General features: G+C 48.6%; 1 protein-coding gene across 1 annotated transcript in view; it reads left to right on the forward strand.

The window, feature by feature from the left end:
- RAP1GAP2 (RAP1 GTPase activating protein 2) overlaps positions 1 to 24,250 on the forward strand; it is a gene marked incomplete at both ends in the record, with an annotated part of 210,207 nt that overhangs the window by 135,534 nt on the left and 50,423 nt on the right. The window contains 3 exons of the mRNA XM_082861620.1: positions 20,619 to 20,654; positions 23,158 to 23,202; positions 23,939 to 23,971. Coding sequence (XP_082717746.1) covers positions 20,619 to 20,654; positions 23,158 to 23,202; positions 23,939 to 23,971 — 114 coding nt within the window. The remainder of the gene's footprint in view (positions 1 to 20,618; positions 20,655 to 23,157; positions 23,203 to 23,938; positions 23,972 to 24,250) is intronic.

Here is a 24,250-nt window from a genome sequence, read left to right on the forward strand (position 1 = left end):
CCCATGACTTTTTTTCTGATACTGCCCTTTGCTCAGCCAAGCACAAAGCATGTATTGATTTATTCAGTTCTCAGCCTGGTACATCTGATGAGAATCGGCTATGTGCTAGGCAAGGGACTGGCCCCAGTGAAATCCCAGTAACCTATTGTCCTGGGTGGAGGCGAGCACAGATCATTGAAATTCTGACTCGGATCATCTCTAAACCTTGTTTTTGCCACTTACTAACAGTGCTGATGCGGGCATGGGGGGTGGGGAGCTTTGTTTTTCTTCATCTTGTAATAGAAGTGGTGCATTTGGGACATTTCGTAGGCAGGAGGGTGTTGGGAGCAGCAGACAGCTTGCTGCTGGCGATGGGGCACCTAGTGATCTCTCTGGGGCGACAGCTCAGCCCTGATGTAGGGGAAGGGAGAGCGGCTACCTTGCATACTCCGTGATGAGCGTGGAAACTGAGGCACAGAGAAGGTAGAGGCCCCGTGGAGAAGGTATGTTGGTATATGCTATATGTCTTGGTACGTGGCACCTCCTACTTTAGAAATGTGTGAGGTTGCGTCCTTGCACTCACTCAGTCTTGCCCAAACTGCCCTAGGGGTGAGCTGGGTAGTGAGAATAGGATGAATGTTTGTTTTGGAGATGAGTCAGCTGAGCCCCGATCACAGCCACGTGACTGGCCGCATGAGGACACCTCCCCAGCGGTAGCCGGGTATGTTCATGGGTCCCTGAGATGACACTAGACTCTGCCAGGAGGACAGGGACACTCCTATGGGTGGGGGCACCTGGAGGGGGAGGCTTGGGCAGCTTCTGGGATCAAGGAAGAGGATCAGGGTCTGCTGGGGGGCCCCAGGTTCCACATTCGTTCTGTGATGGGTTCTCTGTGAGTGGCAAACCCAGGAGCTTCTGCAGCTTCTTTTCTCTCCCAGGCGCACATCAGGGCCAGGATTAGGGGAGGAGGCTAATCGGTCCCAGGGTCCTTAGTGCTTGGTTATTTTATTTTTTTCATTGAAGTATAGTTGATTTACAATATTGTGTTAGTTTCACGTGTACAGCAAAGTAATTCAGATACACACACACACACACACACACACACACACACACACACACACATATACACACATATTCATATTCTTTGGTTCTTAAAACTTGTTTTGTGGAGGGAGAGGTGGAGAGGTGGTGGCTGGACTTCTGCTGCTCTTGCTGCAAACCCAGGGTCCAGGTGCACTGGTAGCATGCCTGCAGTTTCTACCCTCAAAGAGCCAGCAGGAAAGTGGGCAGAATTGGGAGCGAAAGGGAGAGGGAGAGGGGAAGGAAGTGCAGTAATGTGCGAGGATAAGTCGGAAGGACGCTGGCTATGCAGGAACCTTGCCTGGGAACAAGGGCCACCAAGGTGTGATGGAGGGAGGGAACCGTGCCTCTGACACTGGAGAGACACAGCTGTGGAGCACCAGCCATTGCATTTCAGGGACAAGGGGGCTGGGAGGGAAGCAGAGAATTTTCTGGGAGGCCAACACTGCTCTTTGGTCCTACCTTCTCAGCCTCAGTGTTGCTTTATTTCCTATTCCTCTGGACAGATGCAAGCAGGGGGACCTGGGCCTCTTGCCTGGGCCACAGGTATGGCCACTGGTGAGACCAAAGCCAGACTCACCTCCTCCTCACTTTTCTGTCACCAAGCCTTTGTGGAGGCTGTTGCTGCCCCCAGGGTGCCTAACCCTCCAGTTCACCCTGTTGCAGACCCAGCAAGGTTTATTTCAAATAACCTGATGAGGTTCATAGGCTCTTTTTCCAGTCCCCCCACGGTGAGGCTCAGGCCTGAAGCTGAGCCCGACTTTGTTGGAAGACTGGAAATTTCAGGCCACAGACTGGATCAGAAGCAGAAACTCTGCCAACTGGCACCCCAGAGCCTGGCTTGGAGAACCTCCATGGTGTGCACACCGTGACTTCTTGACCAGTGCTGGGCTGGGGTCTAGTGGTTCCAAGGTAGGGACAGCTTGGAAGCAGCAATGCCAGGGCAGCCACACGCTTACAGAGCCTCTTGCAAACACACACAGGGTCTGCTGGTGTCTCTCATAACCGCTGAGGGTGCCTATCGTCTCCTCTTCCTGCTGTTTACACTGTAGGTTGGTACAGTGCTTTACAGCTTATAAAGCACTTTCTTGAACTCACTGTGGTTCTCACAGCCACAATGGAAGAGAACTAGAGCAATGCAGCCCTCTCCCCTTAGCCAGCTGGTAAGACACAAACTTGAAGCTTGTGATTTCAAGTTAGCATTCTTTCTCCTACCCTGAGAAATAATTACTGAGTACAAATAATTACTGAGTATCTACTACTGTATTTCATCGCTGTGAAGACATACTTTCCGGCCCCCCGCCCCGTCTCATTTAATATCTCTGAAATCGGGCTGCATTTCACTAGCAATAGTGCCATAGTTTGTAATTGGTGATGTTTTTGCTTTGTTAGTGGTACATAAAATAATATGTATCTTATGATGGGTGTCATTCAAAATTTGACGAAATGTGGGATGTGTACAACTCTGGGGTGTGCAGACGTGGCTTCTGCCTACCAGGAGTTGTCAGTTAAGGGGAAAGATCAGACAGTCCTAGTAGCCATTCAGATAAAACAGAATATAAGGAGAATTCCCTGGCAGTCCAGTGGTTAGGACTTGGTGCTTCCACTGCTGTGGGCCCGGGTTCAATCCCTGGTCGGGGAACTAAGATCCTGCAAAACGTGTGGCACGGCTGGAAAAACCAAACGGACAAAAAACCCCAAACAGAATATGATACCCAAGTCGAGTCATGTGTTCTGGGAATTCTGACTGAGGGGTTTCAGAAAGACTTGAGGGAGGATGGGTGGGATTTGAGCATCCTGCTTCCTGTGGACCAATCAGCTGCTCTGAACAACATATCCAAGCCCTGTGAGTGTGGTGGTTCGACGCTTGGATGCTGTGTTTGCGTCGCTGATGCCACCTATTGACTAGGTTTTTAACTCTCAGCCTCAGTTTTCACGCCTGAGAGTGGGGATGGTAATAGTGACCGCCTCGTGGGTGCTCATGGGGATTAGATAAGAGGATGCACGTAAAGTACTTTGTCAAGGGCCTGGCACCCGTAGTGAGAGTTCAGTAAACGTCAGCTGCTCCCGTCACAAAATTAATCCCGTAAATCCAACAGATTTAGAGCCAGCTGACATTTGTTGATCAGTTGTTGTCCCTGTGTTAGGTGCATTCACATTTGTCATCTCCCTTCATTGTCAACAGGAAGGTGGGGGTCATTATTCCAACTTTACAAATGACGAGAATGGGGCCCGAGGTCACAGCTGGCCAGAGGCTGAGCTGGGATGTGGGAGCTGGTCTGTCTTGATTCCCAGTCTGGTGCTCTTTTTACTGGACCACAGCTGCTGGTGAAAAATTACAGGCAGGGAAGGAAACCCTGCTGATCCCAGTGGCCTTGCTGCAGGCAGGGTTTTTTATAATCAAATTACTGTTGGGCATTCTTAACTGTGGGTTTCCTGGTGTTGAAGGAAGAGAGGTCTCATTCAGAGGCTTGGAGGCTAATTTAACAGAGGGGAAATGTGTTCAGACCATAATCTCTCCTTCCCATCTCCCAGTGGTCAGTGGGCACTTTTGCCCCACCAGAACAGCTGTTGGTCTCTCTGGCCCTCGTTCCTTCTGTGCTTGCCTGTCCTCAGGCTCACTTTCCTGGCATGTGCACTCCCCTACCCCTCGCCCACCCTGGAGAGGCCGCCAGTGTGGGGTCACGCTACCACCGCTGCTCATGATGCTGCCAAGGGCTGTGGGCCTCCTCGCCTGGAGTCTCCTTCCTGCCCCCTGAGTTTAGCACAAACACACGTACCTTCTCTCCCTCCCTGTCCCCCCTCTTCCTCTCCATTCTTCTCCCCCGCATCCCATCTTTCACCTAGAACACTTGGCTCTGCTACTCACAGGCTGTGTGACCTGAAGCAGGTCCGTTGCCATCTCTGAGCTTCATTTCTCACCTCCTCCCCACCTGGATTATCATAAGGGTCAGGTGGGAGGTAGTGGGAATGAATCCTGGGCCTGGATATTGACTCCTGCTCTACCACTGTGTGTCCTGAGATGAGGACTTGATTTTCTTGTACCTCCACGGCCTTGTCTGCAAAATAGGGAGAGTAGCCCCTTTCGGAAGGTCCCTCCCTTGCAGCACGGCCATTGTCCACTCGTCTTTGGGGTCCATACAGGCGTTGGCACTCCCATTACTGTTCCTTTTTTATTGAGTTCTAATTATTTACTTCTGTGATTGTCTTAGTCTTTAGATGGAAGTCAGTTCCTTTATTCAGTCCTTCATTCAGCAAGTATTTATTGAACACCTATGTGCCAGGTGCTGAGGTTAACAGATGAAGTGGGGAAACAGACAATTAAATGAGAAATTATAATGCAGAGAGATAAGAGACTCGATAGGGTATATGCAGGATACTATGGGAGTACTACCTGGGGGAGGGGTGGATGCCAGGAAGGCTTCCTGGAGGAGGTGACCTTCAAGCTAAGGCCTAAAGGACAAGTAGAAGTCAACCAAGTAAAGGGGAGTAGGTAGGAGGAGAGGGACTGAGGCTGATCTTCCCAGGGTCCCCAGCCCCAAGCCAGTGCCTGGCCCAGAGGGAATCAGTGTGTTAGTTGCCTACCTCTCTTCTTCCTCGCCGCCTCTGGATGTGTTCCTGTGCAGAGGCAGGGGCTTGGACCACAAGGCTTCATGGACCCTGGCGTGCTGTGGCCAAGGGCCTTGCAGAAGTGTTCTGGATGTGGCATGTCCTGGAGAGCTTGGCTGCAAGGGTGGGGTGGGGGGGTGGGGCCCTGGTATTGACTCATTGGCCCAGAGCAGGAATGCAGATGAGCCAGAAGCAGGTGTGGGAGGGAGCAGGGAGGATACTGAGGATGCAGGAGCCTTATCCAGGGTTCCTTTCTCCCGGGGAAGGAGAGAAGGGCTCGTTAGGGACAGCCCAGTGGGACCCCGTTGGGGGCAGGGAGGCTGGTGAGCTTGATCACATCCCTTCTACTAACATGATCCTTTATATCAGAATTGTAAGAGCTGGAATGGACATTGCCAGCCTTCTCTGTAGCCAGGGTTTCCTCTAGCACGTGACTCCTCCAAATGTGTGAGATGGCTCAGTTCACATCCCCCCTTCCCTGACCTTCACTGTCACTTGAAGCCCCCAGGGATGGACTCATGCCAAGACCTTCTTTGACCTCGATTGAGCTGTGCCCTCCCCCAGTCCCTGGGGACATTTCCTGGCCTCTCTGATCTCCCCCTGATGCTGTTGTGGTTTCTGGGGCTCAAACAAGCGCAGGATGGGGCTGCGCTGGACAGAGGGGGTGGGCTGTGTGTCTGGCGGCAGGCTGGGCTGGAGGAGGGAAAGCAGAGACAAGATCGGCTTCCTGGGTTTGGCTGAGCAGGTGGTGGGGTACTTTTCACACTGTCTTGGGGGCCGGGGCATGAAGAGTGAGTACGGAGCCTGCACTGGGATGAAGGAATGAAGATCATCATAGTTGCCATTTACTGACGGTATTTGTGCCCCACCCTCCCTGGACGTATTATATACACCATACCTTATCCTACAACCGCTGTGCAGAGGGGGTCAGATTTTTCCATTTTACAGATGTGGAAACTAAGGCCCAGAGGCTGAGTAACCAGCCTTGCACAGCTTGTAAGGTGCAGGCCGTGGGTTAAAACCTTGTCTGCTGAACGGTAAGTCCAGGGCTATTTCTTCCACACCATGCTGCCTTTTTTTTGAGGGATTTAAAAATTCATTCCTTTCCTTTTGAGCTGGGACATTGCTTTTCTCCCAAAGCTGGAACAGGACCGAGGGTAGTGGATAGATATTAAATGTGATGTGTTTATTAGTGTTGGAAGAGACTCCGAGACCCAGGTGAGCCCTGGGCTGAGCTCTGGGGCCTGGTTTCTCACTCTTGTTAATAGCACATCACTCGGTGCTCTGGGCCCTGGGCCGTAGATGGAGTATGAGTTTTCCCAAGCCATTTGCTTTATTTATTTTAAATTTTCCTTGTGAGAGAGCCACAGGACGTGAGGATCGCTCTCTTTTTTAAGGCACATTAAAAATTTTTTTAAACCAAAGTAATACATGCAGTGATTAAAAAACAAAACCCAGGCTGTTTTGTGAAAGAAAGCAGTTCACCTTGCCTCTGCCCCCTCCTACAAGCCCCACCTGCAAAGGAACCATGTCTTACTCTTTTAGCTGTTTCTTCAAACCTTTGAGTAGGAAGTTTTGGGGCTCTGTGAGGGCCATGTGAATGCCTTTAAAGGTGCAGGCACCTGTTTTCTTTCTTCTACTTCGTTTTTATTCTCCTTACACATGGAGCATCTCAATTCGCAGATGGAAAATTGAGGTCCCAGCCTTGAGTCCCACAGCATCCTGTGCCCCAGCCTTTCCTCTTGTCACGCATCACAGGCCAGCAGCATTGAGAACTCACTCGAGATAAGAATGGAGGGACTTCCCTGGTGGTCCAGTGGTTAAGACTCTGTGCTTCCACTGCAAGGGGCATGGGTTTGATCCCTGATCAGGGAACTAAGATCCTACATGCTGCATGGTGGGACCAAAAAAAAAAAAAAAAAAAAAGTTAGGGATGGAAAGACAGGAATGCTTCCCGCACCCTGACTTTCCCACACCCCTAAATGGGTCTCCCCTTACAACCTGCTGGCATGGTGCCTCTCCCCTGGGATGGACCCCTTGCCCTTACTACATATGATGTGTAGTGGCTCCACCAGCCCTGGGCTCCCTAGAAAAACAGCACTGGCAAAGGAGGGGTCAAAGGTCAGGTCTAGTCAGTGTGGAATAATAGCTCCGGGCGGACACCCAAATCCTGCAGTTCCTTGTTTAATCTTAAGGAAGTTGTTCAACGTCAGCAGCAGCAGAAGCAGCAGCAGCAGCTGGGGTGGTAGCAGCCACAGCTACAGTGTTGCTCAGACAGTGAGGGCCCCCTGACTCGCCAGGGAAGGCACTAGTGGAAGATGATGGATTTCTTAAAGAACGTTTTGGTGAGTGCATCCGGGCTATGGGGCAGTGCCTGTCCACACTGGCGGCCTGGAGTAGCTGGGTCAGGGAGGAGCCAGGACCCCTCCTGCTGTCACCTGGCAGGGAGCCTCTGGTGCCTGCTGGCCTATCGTGGGGTATGGAAGCCACCTGTCACTCAGGGGAAGGAGGAACAGAGATTAGGGACAGAGGGGATTGTGTGTGTGGAGGGGACATGGGAGGGTGTGGGACAGAATCGGGGACCAGAGCCTTTCCTCCCTGGTGTGGCGGTCCTGGCATGAGGCTGGGCAGAGCTCACCTCTGTGCTCCTCTGTCAAGGCTTCCTGATGCTGGGTGAGGGCCTGAGGGGACCCTCAGCCAACTGCAGGCTGTGCCAGGTGGGGTGCCAGGGTGAGAGAGGGAGGGACTCTGTAGCTGGGCTTCCGCCTGGCTCCAGGCACTTGGAGCTGGCGGGCCAGCCCTGTGGGTCCAGCCCTCTCCCCTTTGTGCTGTGTGCCTGGGATGGCCCTGGCAGGGGACTCTGTCCTGTCACAGAGCCTCCAAGCTGTGCCGTTAGTGTGACACTTGCGAGTGCTGTGTGTGACATTCCTGCTGGCCTGGGAGTTAAGGTCCTTTCCTGCCAAGTCAGATAGTCCCTGGAGGCTCTGTGGGCCCCCCTGTTTCATCTGCACCAGGCCCCTGTGCGCATGGGGGCCCAGGCTGACTCGGCCAGGTTGGAACTGCTGGCCTCTTCTCATTCACGACCTACCTGCTGCAGGCGGGAGTGGGCTGTGTTCTTCCCTTTCTTTCCCTTCGTGGGCTGTGACAGTTTAGGGATGAGTGTGGGGAGTGATAGGACACTTGTTAGCGGGTTGGACCAAGGAGTCCCCCAGTCTCAGGCTGTGCTACCACTGGCTCTGGAATGGGGGGCAGGGTGTGAGCCTGGTGACACTGTTACAAACCGAAATGGCCTGACGCCCCTGGACCTTGGCAGGATATGGAGTGGTGCATTGGAGGGTTTTAAGGTGGATACGGACGTCATCTGATTTATCTTTCAGAAAGACCATGTGGCTGTTGTCCGGGGGGCTGATTAGGAAGGCATTGGTGTGGAGGCCGGGAGGCTGCTACATGGTCCTGATGAGGGGCAGTGAGAGCTGATGGAGGTGGGGGAGCTGCTGAGACGTGCTCAGACTTGGGATATGTTTTGACAGTGGACTTGCAGGTCTGTTGCGTGTGGGGAATGAGGAAGAAATCAGTGATAATCCTGGGGGTTTCCTCCTGAGCGTCAGGATGGGTGGACCATGGGGAGACTGGCTAAGGTGGAGGAAAGTTTTTGAGGGAAAGAGTTAATGATAAAAAAAAAAAGAGTTAAGGGGCTTCCCTGGTGGCGCAGTGGTTGAGAGTCCGCCTGCCGATGCAGGGACGCGGGTTCGTGCCCCGGTCCGGGAAGATCCCACATGCCGCGGAGCGGCTGGGCCCGTGAGCCATGGCCGCTGAGCCTGCGCATCCGGAGCCTGTGCTCCGCAACAGGAGAGGACACAACGGTGAGAGGCCCGCGTACCGTAAAAAAAAAAAAGAGTTAAGGAGTGTTGTATTGGGCCTAGTTAAGTCTGAGATGTCTGTCAGACACGCATGTTGAGATGTGGAGTTGGCAAACTCAGATAGATCTGGACCTGAATCTGGCTTCTGCCTTTTACTAAGTGTGTTCACTTCGGGCAAGTTGCTTAATCACTCAACCCCTTCCACCCTGGGACTAACCCTCCCTCCCTGGGACTAATGGGGTGGCATTTGTACTAATGGGGTGGCACTGATTCAGTGCCCCAGTGCCTGGCATGTCACGTGTGCCCAAAAGAGGATTCCTTGTGGCTCCCTACACTTTCCTTACATCTTCTCATTTTCCAGCTCAGGAACATTCAATGGCTCCCTATTGTACAGAGCAGAGCTTGGAAATTGTGTCTTGCGGACTGACTTGGCTCATAGATGAATTTTGTTTGGTCTACGTAGAGATTTTAAAAACTTTTTTTTTTTTTTTTTTGCGGTATGCGGGCCGCTCACTGTTGTGGCCTCTCCCGTTGCGGAGCACAGGCTCCGGACGCGCAGGCTCAGCGGCCATGGCTCACGGGCCCAGCCGCTCCGCGGCATGCGGGATCTTCCCGGACCGGGGCACAAACCCGCGTCCCCCGCATCGGCAGGCGGACTCTCAACCACTGCGCCACCAGGGAAGCCCTAAAAACTTTTAATTGGTTATCAATGCATAGAAGTTGGGAGAGTTTACCTACAAATTTGGATTTCTGGCTTATCCTGAAAAGTTGAAAACTCTGGTAACATCGAGCTTGCATTTCCTCTTGCAGCCTGGCAGAGATGAGCAGCAGTTGCCTCTTTTGGAAGGAGCATGTCCTCTTCAGTTTACCATTGTTTCAGTCCCCCAACTCTTGTTGTTGTTGTTGAGGGGAAATTTTCACAATGTAAAATTAATCATTTAAAGTGAATAATTCGGGGCTTCGCTGGAGGTCCAGTGGTTGAGACTTCGCCTTCCACTGCAGGGGGTTCGGGTTCGATCCCTGGTCGGGGAGCTAAGTTCCCACGTGCTTCGGGGCCAAAAAACACAAAACAGAAAACAGAAGCAATAGTGTAACAAATTCAATAAAGGCTTTAAAAATGGTCCACATCAAAAAATAAATAAATAAATAAAGTGAATAATTCAGTGGCATTTAGTACATGCACAATATTTTGCAAGCATCGCCTCTACCTAGTTTTAAACTATTTCCATCACCTCCAAATAAAATCCCATTAAGCTGTTGCTCTCCATTCTCCCTCAACTCCAGCCCCTGGCAACCACCCATCTGCTTTCTGTCTCTATGGATTGATTTACCTATTCCAGATATTTTACAGAAATGGAATCATACAGTATGTGACCTTTTGTCTCTGGCATCTTTCACATGGGATGTTTTTGAGGTTCATTCCCATTGAAACACTTATTAGCACTTCACTCCTTTTTATGCCTGAATGATATTCCGTCGTGTGGATACACCACAGTTTGTTTATCCATCCAACAATTGATGGACATTTGGGTCGTTTCCACCTTTTGGCAAGTGTGAATAGCGCGGCTCTTTAGTGTACAAGTGAAGAACATTCTTGTGCAAGTATTTGTTTGGGTACCTGTTTTCAGTTCTTTGGGTATCTACCTAGGAATGGAATTGCTGGGTCATATGGCAGCTCTATGTTTAACTTATTGAGGAACCGCCAAATTGTTTTCCACAGCAGCTGTACCATTTTACATTCCCACCAGCAATGTATGAGGGTTCCAGTTTTACCACATGCTTGCCAACACCTGTTATTTTCTATTTTTTGATTATAGCCATCCTAGTGGGTATGAAAGTGGTATCTCATTGTGGTTTTGATTTGCATTTCCCCATGACTAATGACGTGGAGCATTTTTTTTATGCGCCTATTGTCAATTTGTGTATCTTCTTTGGAGAAACGTCTATTCAAGTTCTTTGCCCATTTTTAAATTGGGTTGTTTGTCTTTTTGTTAAGTTGTAAGAGTTCTTTATATATTCTGGATGCTAGGTGCTTATCAGATATATGATTTACAAATATTTTCTCCCATTATGTTGGTTGTCTTTTTACTTTCTTGATAGTGTCCATTAAGGCACAAAAGTTTTAAATTTTGATGAAGTTCAGTAATTTATATTTCCTTTTTTATTGGTGTCATATTTAAGAATCCATTACCAAATCTAAGATCATGAAGATTTAACTTTTGTTTTCTTCTAAGAGTTTTACAGTTTTAGCTCTTAGGTTTAGGTTGTTGCTTTTTGTATTTTTGTATATGGTTTGAGGTATAGGTGTCCAACTTCATTTCTTTTGCATGTGGGTATCCAGTTTTCTAGCACCATTTGTTGAAAAGACTGTTCTTTCCCCATCGATTAGTCTTGACCCCCTTGTTCAAAGTCAGTTGACCATAAATGCATGGATTTATCTCTGGACTTTAAATTCTATTCCATTGGTCTATATGTCTATCCTTATGCTAGTACCACACTGTTTTGATCACTGTAGCTTTGTAGTAAGTTTTGGAATTGGGAATTGTGAGTTCTTTTTCAAGATTGTTTTGGCTTTCTGAGTTCCTTGAGTTCCCACATCAATTTTAGGATAAGCTTTTCAATTTCTGCAAAGAAATCCAGCTGGGATTTTGATAGGGATTGGATTGAATCTGTAGATCACTTTGGGTGATTACTGCCATCTTAGCAGTATTGAGTCTTCCAACCCATGAACAAGGAATGTCATACCATTTATTTAAGTCTTCTTTAATTTCTTTCATCAAAGTTTTTTAGTTTTCAGTGTGTGAATCTTTTACCTCCGTGTTTAAATTGTTCTAGGTATTTTATTCTTTTTGATGTTCTTGCAAATGGAATTGTTTTCTTAATTTTATTTTCAGATTGTTCATAGCTGGTGTATAGAAATACAAATGACTTTTGTATGTTGATCTTGTACTCTGCAATCTTGCTGACTTCCTTTATTAGCTCTAGTAGTGGTTTTGTGTATTTTTCAGGTTTCTATATTGGATTATGTCATCTGCAAATAGAGATAGTTTTATTTTTCCTTTTCAATATGAATGCCTTTCATTTCTTTCTCTAATCGCTCTGGCTAGAACTTTCAGTACACTGAACAGTAGTGGTGAAAGTGGGCATCCTTGTTTTGTTCCTGGTCTTAGGGGAAAAGCTTTCAGTATCATTGAGCATGATGTTAGCTGTGGATTAAAAAAAAAAGCCCTTTATCATGTTGAGGAAGTTCCTTTCTATTCCTAGTGTTCCGGGTGTTTTTATCAAGAAAGGGTGTTAGATTGTGTCAAGTGCTCTTTCTGCATCAACCGAGATGATTATGTGGTTTTTCCCTTCATTCTATGAATGTGATACATTACATTGATTGCTTTTCTTATGTTGAATCAAGCTTGCACTCCTGGGATAAATCCCACCTGGTCACAATGTATAATGTGCTGTTGGATTTAGTTTGCTAGTATTTTGTTGAGACCTTTTACATCTATATCCATCAAGGATATTGGTCTGTAGTTTTGTTTCCTTGTAGTTTCTTAGTATGGTTTTGGTATTTCTGGTCTCACAGAATGAATTAAGGAGTGTTCCTTCCTCTTCAGGTTTTTGGAAGAGTTTATGTAGGATTAGAGCTAATTCTTCTTTAAACGTTTGGTGAAATTTACCATGAAAGCCATCTGATCCTGGACTTTTCTTTGCTGGGAGGTTTTGGATTACCGATTCAATCTCTTATTATCTCTTCATCCTTTTATGTTACTTGCCTGGTACTTGTAGTCATTTGCATTTTCAAATCCTCTCTTACAGATTTAAATATAAATCTGCGTCATTTTTAAGATGTCCTATAAAAACCAGCCATCCTCCCACCCTTCCTCCCTGCCCAATCTCTGCTCTGGCCAGGTTGGTCCCTTTCACACACCCCCTGCATTAAACATTATAATCCCATAGGTCAGTGGTTCTCACAGTGTAGTCCCTGGATCAGGTGTATCCGTATCACCTGGGAATGTGTTAGAAATGCAGATTCCCCAGGGCTGGGGCCAGGAACCTGTGTTTTAACACGCTCTCCTGGTAATTCCGTTGTATCACCATTGCCATAGGTAATAGAGAGCCTTGTATGCTCCTGGCCCAAGCTGACGTAGTCGAAGCTGTGCCTCTGCAGGCCTCAAGCAGCTGAGGAGCTGTGTTCAGTGTGAGCTGGTATGAAGGCAGACCAAAGAAGGGAAAGAGAAGCATGAAGGTTGCACAGGGGAGAGCGGGGAAGGAGGCTTGGTTGGAATAGGACCTGGATGCAACTTACTGGGGACACCTGTTGGCTGTCCAGGGTGAGGGGTACAGTCTGTGGCCAGAGAAGAGACAGCCCTTACTAGCACATGCATTGGCCTGTCCTGCCCCTGACTGTAGCCATCCTGAGGAGATAGCCTCGGCCACCCACAGGCCTAGGAGTCAGTCTCCCCTGCCCACTTCATTCTCATTCATTCAGGAAATGTTTCTGGAGCATCTCCTCTGTGCCAGGCAGCTGTACATCCAGGGATATAGCAGTGAACAAAATAATCAGAGCCCTCCCCTCAAGGACCTTCTATTCTAGTGAACCGCCCTTTGCCTTCTTCTGCAGGTTCCAGCAACCAGAGTGGCGGCCAGCTGGCCCGCATCCTGATGTCCTCTGGATGGGGGCCTCTGAGCCAGCAGCAGAGCCAGGGCAGCGCAGCATGTACTGTGCTTGGGTGGCCTTGGGACACATCCGGTCTGGCTCCTGATGGGGTGTGTGCTCTGGGTTCCCAGCTCTTCCAGCTTTCCAAAAATCTCTACAAAACTCTCCAGAAATCCTTTTCTTTTGTGATGTCTTCCTTCTCTGTGTAATGAGGAAACCTGCTCAGACCCGTTTTCTTCCTCTCATCTCCACAGCCCACATCTCCATCCCATTCTCCTGGGACTGTGCGGGGTGGAAGACACCTTGTCCTCCATCCTCGTCTTGTTTTACCGTTTCTGGTTGCTGTTGACATGCCTTGGCCTCCTCATGCATGCCCTGGCTTGAGGTGGGATAAGGAGACACTTGCTGCTGTGCACGGAGCGAGTTCTGCGTTGGGTGCTGTGTCCGGCTCTGCAGACTGGCTCACGTTATCCCACCACAGCCCTGTGAGTCGGTGCTGTTTTGAGCCTTGTTCCAAGGTGCAGGCGCTCAGATGGCCTCGTCCTGTGTGTGAGCAGTGGGCGTGTGGTACCTTCTGGGCAGACTGCTCACACACAAATACAGCCTGCCTGCAGGAGGGAAGCAGAGGAGGCCAGAGCTAGGGCAGGACCCCCCGCAGGGATCTGGTGGGCAGCAGATGGATGGCAGTGGGTGCGACTTCAACTAGGGTCAGAAAGAGAGGGGGGTGTGCTGGTGGGGGCCCTTCCTGCGATGCAGCAAGAAGGAGAGGACAGGTGGCCACCCATCTGCCAGGAAAGGTCACGTCCACGTGCAGAGCTGCTGTGGACCAGAGAGAGGCAGGCCAGGCCGCTCCTGCCCGCGGGAAGGGCACAGGGTGCTGAGATGGGGTGGTGGCCCTGCTATACTTGCACATGCTCTATCCCTTCCATTGCTGCTACTTCTTCACCACCTGGGCAGGGGGCTGGCACCAGAGTGAACAGGTAGGGGCATCGGGAAGATTCCTCAAGACTGGCCTTGCAGTTCCTGTTCACTTCTGTTCCTGCCATGTGGGACCTCCTCTGGCCTTCTCCCCGCAAGGACGCATTTTGTCCTTCTGAAGGGAGACTGGTCGGTTTCTATACTGAGAGGTGGGAGGACACGGCTTGAACCCGGACCGAACCTTGGGGCCCAGCCTGTGGTTTCCCCGGCTGGGTGCTGGCTCTCGGTGATGATTTCACATCCTACTTGACTGACTGTTAAAGCAGAGCCCAAGGGGAAATGCTGGCCGCTGCTCTGATTTGGGTGTTGACGGCTGTTGCTAATAATAAATTAGACAGCTGGGCCGTTATTGATGAGAAGGCCGAATTACGTTTCTCTGTGAAAATCCAGCGCCTGGCTTCCCAATGGAGGGGGATCCCCTTCAGAAGAATGCTTTAGGCTTTCTGTCCTAAAGGGCCTGTGGGACGATGCCAGTGAGTCAGTGAGCATTTACTGAGTGCCTGCTGTGCGCCCTTGGCCACGTGAAGCAACCTCACGGGGTGTGGACAAGGGTGGGACTCAGTGGCCGGAGCTGCTGTTCCAGGCTGGCCTGAGTCACCCCTGCTTCTGGGTGGAAAAGGAGACTTGCTCTTCGCCAAGGTTGGAACTGTCCCATTGGAAAGTTCAACAAGTCACCATGAAGTGGGGCTAGGCCAGCTGGGGCCGAGTTGCCACTGGCTGATTTCTGCTCCTGGACACTGTCCACGCAGCAATCGTCCACCCAGTGTGTTACTCAGGGCTGAGGCTGAATCACAGCCCTTTCATCTCACCACCTGTGCCAGCCCTGAGGCCACGGAGCATCTTCATTCGGGAAATAGACCCTTTTTTAACAGTAATCGAAACACGCTGCCTCTGGGAAGACCAATGAGGTCAAGAAAAGCTACATCAGGAAAAGCTAACTGTCCTGAAGGTACTAGACCATCTCCCAACAGGATGAAGCTTGTTTCCAGAGCGAACTTTCTAATAGTTCCTTATAGTAGTTGCTGTTTACTGAGCGCTGGCCGTGGACCAGGCCCTGGCACTTCCTGTCCACGTTCTTATTTCAGCCTCACATGAGCCCTGAAAGGCAGGGGCTGATCCCGCTTTCAGGTGAGGGAAGTAAGAGAGATTGAATCACGTGCCTTGTACCACGCAGCCGGCCAGTAGCAGGTCGGTCACTTCCCGTACCTGGCTTTGACCACTGGATTCTACTCCCTCCTGTTGAGTTGGCCTTCTGTATCCACGGTTTCTGCATCCACAGATTCAACTAAAGATTTCGATTTTGATCCCCAGTTGGTGGAACCTGCGGATAAAGGGGGCAACTGTGCTATGCCATTTGAAATAAGGGACTTGAGTATCCTCGGATTTTGGTATTTACAGGGGTCCTGGAACCAATCCCCCACAGATACTGTGGACGACTTTATCTTTCGACTGTACCCAAACCTCAGTAGCTCTCCAGCGCCTTCCAGATTAAGCCTGAATTCTTGGCGTTCGGAATCTCTCAGGCCTAGACCCCAGCCCTCCTTTCCAGTCTGAATTTAAGGATGTTGACCCAGAGACCTCAGGCAGCCAGGTTCATCCACTCACCATTCACTGAGTACACACCGTGCTTCTCCACCTTTGCCCTCACAGTTACCACCGCCTGTAATGCCCTCTCCACCCTCTCTATCGAGTGATTTCTGTTTATCTTTTAAGGCCTGGTTGGAATCCAGCCTCTTACAAGAAGACTTCCTTGATGTGGTAGTTTTAAAATATGTCCACAAGCTCTTTGATACTTTTCTCCTTCAGAACCTAATTGCCCTCCCCTTGAGTGAGGGCTGGTCGTGGACACTAGCTTCTAAAGAACAGGATAAAAGGGAAAGGATGGTGTAAAGGCAGTATAGCTTCCTTCATGCTTTCTCTCTTGGATCACTTGCTCCGGGGGAGTCAGCCGCCACATTTTGAGGATACTCAAGCAACCGATGGAGAGGTCTGTGTGATGGGGAACTGGGCCCTCCTGCTGACAGCTTTGTGAGTGCGCCATCTTGGAAGCAGATCCTCCAATCCCAATCTAGCCTTCAGGTGATGCAGCCTGTGCTGACATTCTGAATGCAACCGCCTGAGCCAGAAGTGACCAACGAAGCCACTTTTGAATTCCTGACCCATGGACATTGTTGCGAGTCACCAAGTTTGGGGGTAATTTGTTCTACAGCAGTACAGAACTAATATCCTTACCTCCCAGCAAGAAGTGCTTCATGCCTCCTCTGAACCACTGGTCATCTGTAACATAACCCTGTGTAACCTTGTCTCATAATTAAGGTCAAGTACCCTAGAAATGGAGCCCTTGCCTAGTACTTCCAGTGACCAGTCCATGCCTTCTAGCACTTAATCATTTGGGGTTAATAGATTAACCAACACAAGGAACATTGTGTAGGAACACACCTAAGGTATTTTGGTTGCCAGTTTACATGGATCCCAGGGGGTAAGCTGGATATGGGGGTGACTCTTAGTCTATAACACCCAGGGCCATGGTTAGACCTGGAAATGAATTGGCCTGAATTCAGGGGCTTTCTGTGGGCACAAAAGGCTGTATAACTTGGGTCCTTGGGCACAGCGTCTTAGGAGGGTACAGGAAAGGCATGTAGCAGGAGTTGGGAGAAGCAAAGAAAGGCATGCCAGAGCCTCTGCTTATGTGTTGAAGTCTTTGCAGTTGATTAATTGCAAAAATAATTTATAATTGTTATAGAAAATTTAAAAAATACTGAAAAGCAAAAAAAATTATCCTTAACTTATAACTCATTTTGACATATATGCTTCAAGATATTTTTCTCTGGAGGGGTGATGTGTGTATTCAAGATGAAGACATATATGTTGAGAAAAAAGGGGTCACATTGTTCTAAACCCTACTTTTCTCACTTAACAGTACAACGTGAATCTTCCTAGTAGCATAATCAACACAGATCTCCTCTTAGAGTATTTTACTGTACGGGCATACTTCCTTGTATGATTTATTCTTTCCCTCATTGATGGGTATTTCGGCTCTTTCCACTTTTTTTACCCATAAACAGTGTTTCGACAGATGTCCTTGTATACATATCTTTGTGTAGTTGCCCAAATATTGCTTTCGGGTAAATTCCTTTAGGTGGGTTTATGGGCCAAAATACATGAACATTTTTCAGGCTTTGGACACATAGTACCAAATTGCCCTTCAGAAAGTACCAGGTGCACACTTACCTACAGTCCTTGCCAACACTGGATTTTCTTTTTAATTGTGGCCAATCTGATAGGTGAAAGATGTTATCTTACTATTATCTTAATTTCTTTCATAACTTGGGAGGTTGGGCATGTTCCAATTGTTTATTGGTCATTTTATATTTCTCCTTTAGCAAGTTGTTTGTTCCTGTCCTTTGCACATTTTTCTGTTTTCCTTTCCAAAACTTATTTCTTTGAAATTGAATTATGCCAGTAATGTAGGTCTACCTGCTTGTGAAGCAGGCCATGTATAAAGCAAACCCCCCTTCACTATTCTCTCCGCCTTCTCGATATAATCACTTTTTGATAGTGTGAGGTATCTTCTGTATTATTTTCTGTGCATTTATATACATACATATAGGTCTTTTTAGGTTTTGTTTTTATTAAAAGGGGATCGTATTCTAGGTGATGTTCTGATTTGCACCCCCCCTAATATATCTTGGAGAGCACCTTATATAAGCAATATAGATCTACTGCTTTCTTTTTGAATAACCGAGTAGTTTTTCTTTTTGAACAGCTTTATTGAGATAGAATTCAGTACCATAAAGGCACCCATTTAAAGTTCACAGCTTAATGGTTTTTAGTATATTTACAGAATTCTGTAACCGTTACCCACAGTCAATTTTAGAACATTTTCATCAGCTCAGAAAGAAACCATATATCCTTTAGTTATCACCTTCCAAATCCCCCATTTCCCTCATCCCTAAGCAACCACAAATCTACTTTTTGTCTCTTTAGATTTGCCTGTTTTGGATATCTTATATTAATGGAATTATTATATTATTAATTATAATTATTATAATTATATTATTAATTATATTATTATATAATATTATATAATATATTATTATTATACATTAATATCTTATATTAATGGAATCACGTGGCTTTTCGTGTCTGGCTTCTTTTACTTAGCATAATGTTTTCAACGTTTATACATGTTGTAGCATGAGCCAGTACTTCATTCTTTTTTTTTTTGTTAATGGCTGAATACTATTCCATTGAATGGATATGCTATAATTTGTTTATTCAAAAGTTGATGGACTTTTTGGGTTGTTTCCGCTTTTGGGGTATTATGGATATTGCTGTTGTGAACATGAGCGTACAGGTTTTTGAGACATATGTTTTAAATATATGTTTTCATTTCTCTTGGGGGTGTATACCTAGGGGTGGAATTGCTGGGTCAAATGGTAGTTCTTTTTATGTTGTTGGATTCAGTTTGCTAGAATTTTGTTGAGAATTTTTGCATCGATTTTCATAAGCTATATTGGTCTGTAGTTTTCTTTTCTTATGATGTTAATTTTGGTGTCAGTGTAGTACTAACCTTATGGGGTAAGTTGAGAAGCGTTCCCTCTTCTGTCTTTGGAAGAGTTTGTGAGGAATTAGTATTACTTCTTCTTTAAGGGGTAGAATTCACAACTGAAGCCATTTGGACCTGGGCTTCTCTTTGTGGGTAGTTTTTTTGATTACTAATTCAATCTCTTTATTTAATATAGGTCTTTTTAGATTTTCTGTTTCTTCCCAAGTCAGTTTTGGTAGTTTGTGGATTGCTAGGAATTGTTCATTTCATCTCAGTCATTGGCACACAGTCTTCCGTAGTATTTGTATTTTATTCTATGTAGCTTATTCTAGCCAATTTCCTACATTTAAGTTGTTTCCATTTTTTGCTGTTACAAAAAATGCTGCAATGGCCATTATATTGTATCTGTCTTTGTGTTCACGTGTAAGTGTGTTCATAGTACACATTCTTCGAAGAGGAACTGTTGGGTCAGAGGTCTGTGTATTTAAAGTGTTGATTGTTTCTACCTCCTTGTCCTCTTTTTGCTCATCTTTCCAGCCTTACTGATCTGAATAAGTTCTTTATGTCTATTAGTCTTGGTATCCTGGAGATTGGAGTCGGTAAGAATACACAGAACGAGTGGGAAGTGTAGGTTTGAGAGCTGGGTGTTTGATGGCCGCTTCTGGTCAAGGGTGCTTGGTGTGGGTGACCCAAGCTTGTCCTCAACCCTGTACATTCACAAGTGGGGTTTCCAGACCCTGGAACCTGAACTGCTGGGGGGTCAGAGACTCTTTGCCTCTGATGGGCCACCGTTAGCCTGGGAGAGGTCACTTGGAGTCTGCAGCAGGGCCAGGTCTCTGCAGGTGACTCCACAAGGGTCCTTTCCATGGTGGTTCTCTTCTGAGAATGCTGAGGGTGACGGTGCTGCAGGCAGTTCTGGCCCATTGGTGCCTGCAGAGGAAAGCAGGGTGGATGCCCTGCCTCTGCATGAAGAAGTGACAAGGACATGCTTCCTTTCACTGCTTTCTTTTGTTTCCTATTCATCCGGAGACTGTCTCTTCTGGGCGCTCATTAACTCGTGGCTTTCCAGTGCCCTGATGTGGGCAGTGATCTTATGACAAAAAAGTGTAGCTGTTTTTACAGAACGGGAAGTGGGGACACTTCTGGGGCAACCTCTGCATGTGTTTATTAGGGTAGAGCTTTCAGTCCCTCACCCTTTCATTCCACTTTTTCTCCTTTTGGTCTTACCTGGAGTTTACAAGGGTGGCACCAAAGTAGGTTAAAAGTTTGGACTTACGTAGTTTACGATTTTAAAAATAACCCATCCATGCCACTGGAGGCTGCAGTTCAATGGTGTTTAGGTTTTGCTCACCAGTTCTTGGGTCCCAAAAGGTGCCTTGGGGACAGGGGACAGGGGCAGGCAGAGGTGGCACATCAGGGGCTCTGCCTTGGCCAGAGCAGCTGTGCTTTCACTGGTTTTGTATGTTGGAGTCCTAAGTGAGACTTCTGTGAGAAGACAGAAGAGCTGTGTGTTGCCACAAAAGTTGGAAAACGACTTGTGTGGGACATCTTGGCCTCACTGTTGGGCTGAAAACATCCCAAACGCGAATCCTGCTGGAGGCTGAATCCCAGGGCTTTTGGAGACCTTAGCTTTTCCCAGGGACCCCTCCTTCTTGACAGAGACTGAGTAACTGTTCTCCCCAGGGCCATTTGCCAGGCGGGCATGCTTTTCTCCCCCTCTTGTTGTATGGGGTATTCTGGCCCTCCAGCCCTGCAAAGGCAAGATCAAATGATCTTCTCTCTTGATCCAAATGAATTTTGTCCCTGGGGAAGCCCTGGGTTGAGCTTCCAGACGGTCAACGCAGAGGCTTTCTCAGCAGACCTCCTGGCTGATGCCCCATCTTTCTCTCCCCGCCCTCTTTGTGTCTTTCAGTCAGCGGAGTTCTTTGAGATGCTGGAGAAAATGCAGGTGAGCATCCTCGTTGTCGGGGAGCCAGGCACCGGGTGGGGATGCTGCAGTGACCTCAGTGGACACGACACCAGCAGAACCCACAGGCAAAACTCGGGTGCTCGGAGGGAGGGCAGAGAAGAGAGAACTCACAGTCCTGATGGTCTGGACCACCTGAGGCCATTTCCAGGTCGAACGGCACAGAGGATCCTGGGACGTTTCCTGCCTGAAGGATGGAGAGAAGACAAACAGAACCTGCCAGCAGGGCAGACGGATGTGGGGAGGGTTTGAGGGGGTCCGTTGTTCCTGCAATGGGTTGGAAAGAAAGCCCCTTCTTAGGGGACTCATCTCACGTCTGCGAGGCAGAGCAGTGGAGTGGGAGACAGACCTGAGTTCAAATCCTGCATCTAATACTCGCTAGCACTAGTTCCTTCCCTTTTCTAAGCTTCTCGCTCCTGTTTTCTGTCTACTCACAGCACTGTTCTCACCTCACTCTGACACCAGACGTGTGGCAGTTTTCTCACACTAAACAGTTCTGCGAAACCAGCTGGGTGCCCTACAGTTTCACTCAGTTCTGAGACTGTCTGCCTGGAGATAGGGTCAGATCCCACAGGTGAAGGGCTCAGTCTCACAAGACCACCCTCCTCCCCTGACTTCAACACCAATCCCAAGTCCAGGTTGACACCTGTGCTTCTGACTCACTGGCTACAAATTGGAGGTTCCCACGACCCCCTCCTCGGGTTCGATTAATTTGCTAGAGTGGCTCACAGAACTCAGGAAAAGGGTTTACTACTAGATTATCAGTTTATTATAAAAAGCTGTAACTCAGGAACAGCCAGATGGAAGAACGGCCTAGGGCAAGGTATGTGGGAAGGGGTGCAAGCTTCTCTGCCTTCTTTGGGCACAGCATGTGTTCACCAACCAGGAAGTTCCCAAAACCCTGTCCTTTTGGGGTTTTGTGGAGGCTTCTTTACATGGGCATGATTGATTAAATCATTGGCTATTGGTGATTGATTGAATCTCCAGCCCCTCTCTCCTCTCTGGAGGTTGGGGGTGGGGCTGAAAGTTCCAACCCTCTAATTGGGGTTGGTTCCCCTGGCAACAAGCCTCCATCCTTAGGGGCTTCCCAAAAGTTACCTCATTAACATAAACTTATAACAAGACACTCCTTTCACCTTTATGGCTCTGGAGCTGTTTTAGGAACCAAGGACAAAAGTCCAAATGCTATAACAAAAGATGCTCCCATTGCTCTTATCACCTAGGAAATTCCAAGCGTTTTAGGAGCTCTGTGCCTCAAATTGCATGAAGACCAAATATGTATTTCTTATTATAAGTCACAATATCACAGCTTCTATAAATAAGAACGCCCGCTTACATGTAAAATACCCACTCACGTGGTTGTTGGGATGAAATGAGAAATATGTAAATACTTTGTAGGCATTGCACAAAAATCAGTGTTCAGTGTTGGGGGTCCTTTATAATCACCCCTCACCAAGGGGTCAGGGCTCACAAATGAGAACCACCGCCCTAGGGAATATGGGGGGAGGTCCAGAAGGCTTAATAAATGTAGATGGGAAGAAGATGCTGGTAATAGCCCACGTATTTCAAGCACTTCTCGGGCTCAGAGATTGACAGGCGTTATCTCATGTCTTCCTGACAAAGCCCACAGGAAGTAGGCATATTATTATTATCCCCATTTCACAGGTGAGAAAACTGAGGCACAGAGATATTAAATAAAACATTTAAGGGCTCAGGGCTAGTACATAGCTTCAAGGCTTAGCCACTATATTATGGTGCTCTTTACCCTAAGTAGCTGCTGCAGGCTCCAGGAGGGAGGATCCGGTAGTGACGGAAGCTCTGGGAGGAGAGGCAGAGAGCGTGCCCACAACAGGCCTGAGATGCAGGTGGAGATGCTGAGAAGGCAGCTGCTACCAGCAAGCGTGGTCCTCATGGGAAAGCCAGGTCTCCCTAAGGGGTGAGGGGGAGGGACTGTTTGAGGGAAAACTATTATTAGTGGTTGTGTCATTATCACGAAGATGCAGGTTCCCATCCTCAACCCTCACCTACTGGCTTTGAGAGAGCCTGGTGGAGATATTTAAGCACCAAGATGAAATGCTGCCTATAGTTTTACTATATAGCGATCAGTCTTCCGAGGGCTTAACACACTCCCAACATTTAATCTTCACCACAAGCGTAGGCGACGTCTTCGTTCCCATTTTACAGATGGGAACACCGAGCTACAGAGAGGTTTTGTGACTTGCCCATGGTCATCAGGTCAGAAGCAGCAGTGTTGGGATTTGAATCCTGGTGATCTGGCTCGAGTCCACGCTCTTAACCCCCTACGCTGCTGCCTTGCCGGAGGCTGCTGTGAGGCCTGAGTGTGTAAGGGGCCAGCGCATGCCAGCTGCTGCTGCTCTTGTTACTAACCCCCAGCTAAGGCAGCTGCTCCTGATAGACTCCTCTGTTTGGCCTGTCTTCTGTGACCTTTGCTTTTCCATGGATCCTCTTCTCCTTGTTTCTGCAGGGGATCAAGCTTGAAGAGCAGAAGCCGGGACCCCAGAAGAACAAGGTGGGCTGGGCGGGTGACAGGCAGGGGGCAGAGCTGGCATGCTGGGGTCTGCTCTCTTACACTGTCTAACTCTTATTTTCACCAAGAGCCACTTAAGTGGCCACACAGTGTTGACCGGTACACAGTGGGCAGCAAGCGGGGCCCTGGCGTGACACCTTTGGGGCAGCTTCAGGGTGTGCTGGGGTGGAGGCCTTGGTGAGACAAGGCCTGTGGCTCAGCTTGGCTTCTCTGCACCTGCTCCTGCAAACGGACCGCGTGCAGCATGTAGGGGTGTCAGGCTCTATGCTCCAGACTCCGGAGGCGTCAGCTCTCAGCTTCAGCTTCCATTGCCAAGGCCCAGGCAAGCAGCTCATCACTTAGAGGTTAACCCCCTTTCCTGGAGGGGGCTAGGTGGGACCAGAGGTCATCTTCCCGTTACAGCATCCTAGGGTGAGAAGCTGGGTCACAGGAGTTTGGGACTCCGCGCTCTGCGTACTGCATCTTCAGCTGGCAGGGTTTGCACTCAGGTTCTGTCAGTTTGGGGAAGAACTCAAGCCACATCCCAGAGCTGCCTCTAGGCTGTTCTGTCCGGTGTTCTTCCCACTGATGCTCCCAAAGCCCTGGTGCAGCCTGCCAGGCCCCCCAGCCTATTCCTCACCCCCTCTGGAGTAAGGAGTGGAGAGGGGAATGGAAACAGTGATCAAACTTTTTGGGCATTGCCGGGACTAATGGTGACATTGTCTGGTTTGTCTTGCAGGACGACTACATTCCGTACCCCAGCATCGACGAGGTAGGAACCCCCCTGGTCGCACGGCAGCTCTGGGTCCTGTCTTTGCCGGCGGTGGGGGGGGGGGGCCGGGGGAGCAGACGGTGATGATGTTGATGGTCCCTGTCCCACCCCACGTGGGAGAGAACCCTGGCCCTGGTACTTGAGGGCTTGAGGCCTTTTGCCACCTTTCCCTTTGTGACCTCAGCTTTTCCATGTTTAAATTGGGGGTACCCCTCCAAGCTTTGCACCTCTGAAACTACAGGGTTGGTGAAGCTGGAGACGTTGTAGGGCTTAGGGGAG

This window comes from Leucopleurus acutus (assembly GCF_964270905.1).
Source record: "Leucopleurus acutus genome assembly, chromosome: 19".
NCBI lineage: Eukaryota > Metazoa > Chordata > Mammalia > Artiodactyla > Delphinidae > Leucopleurus > Leucopleurus acutus.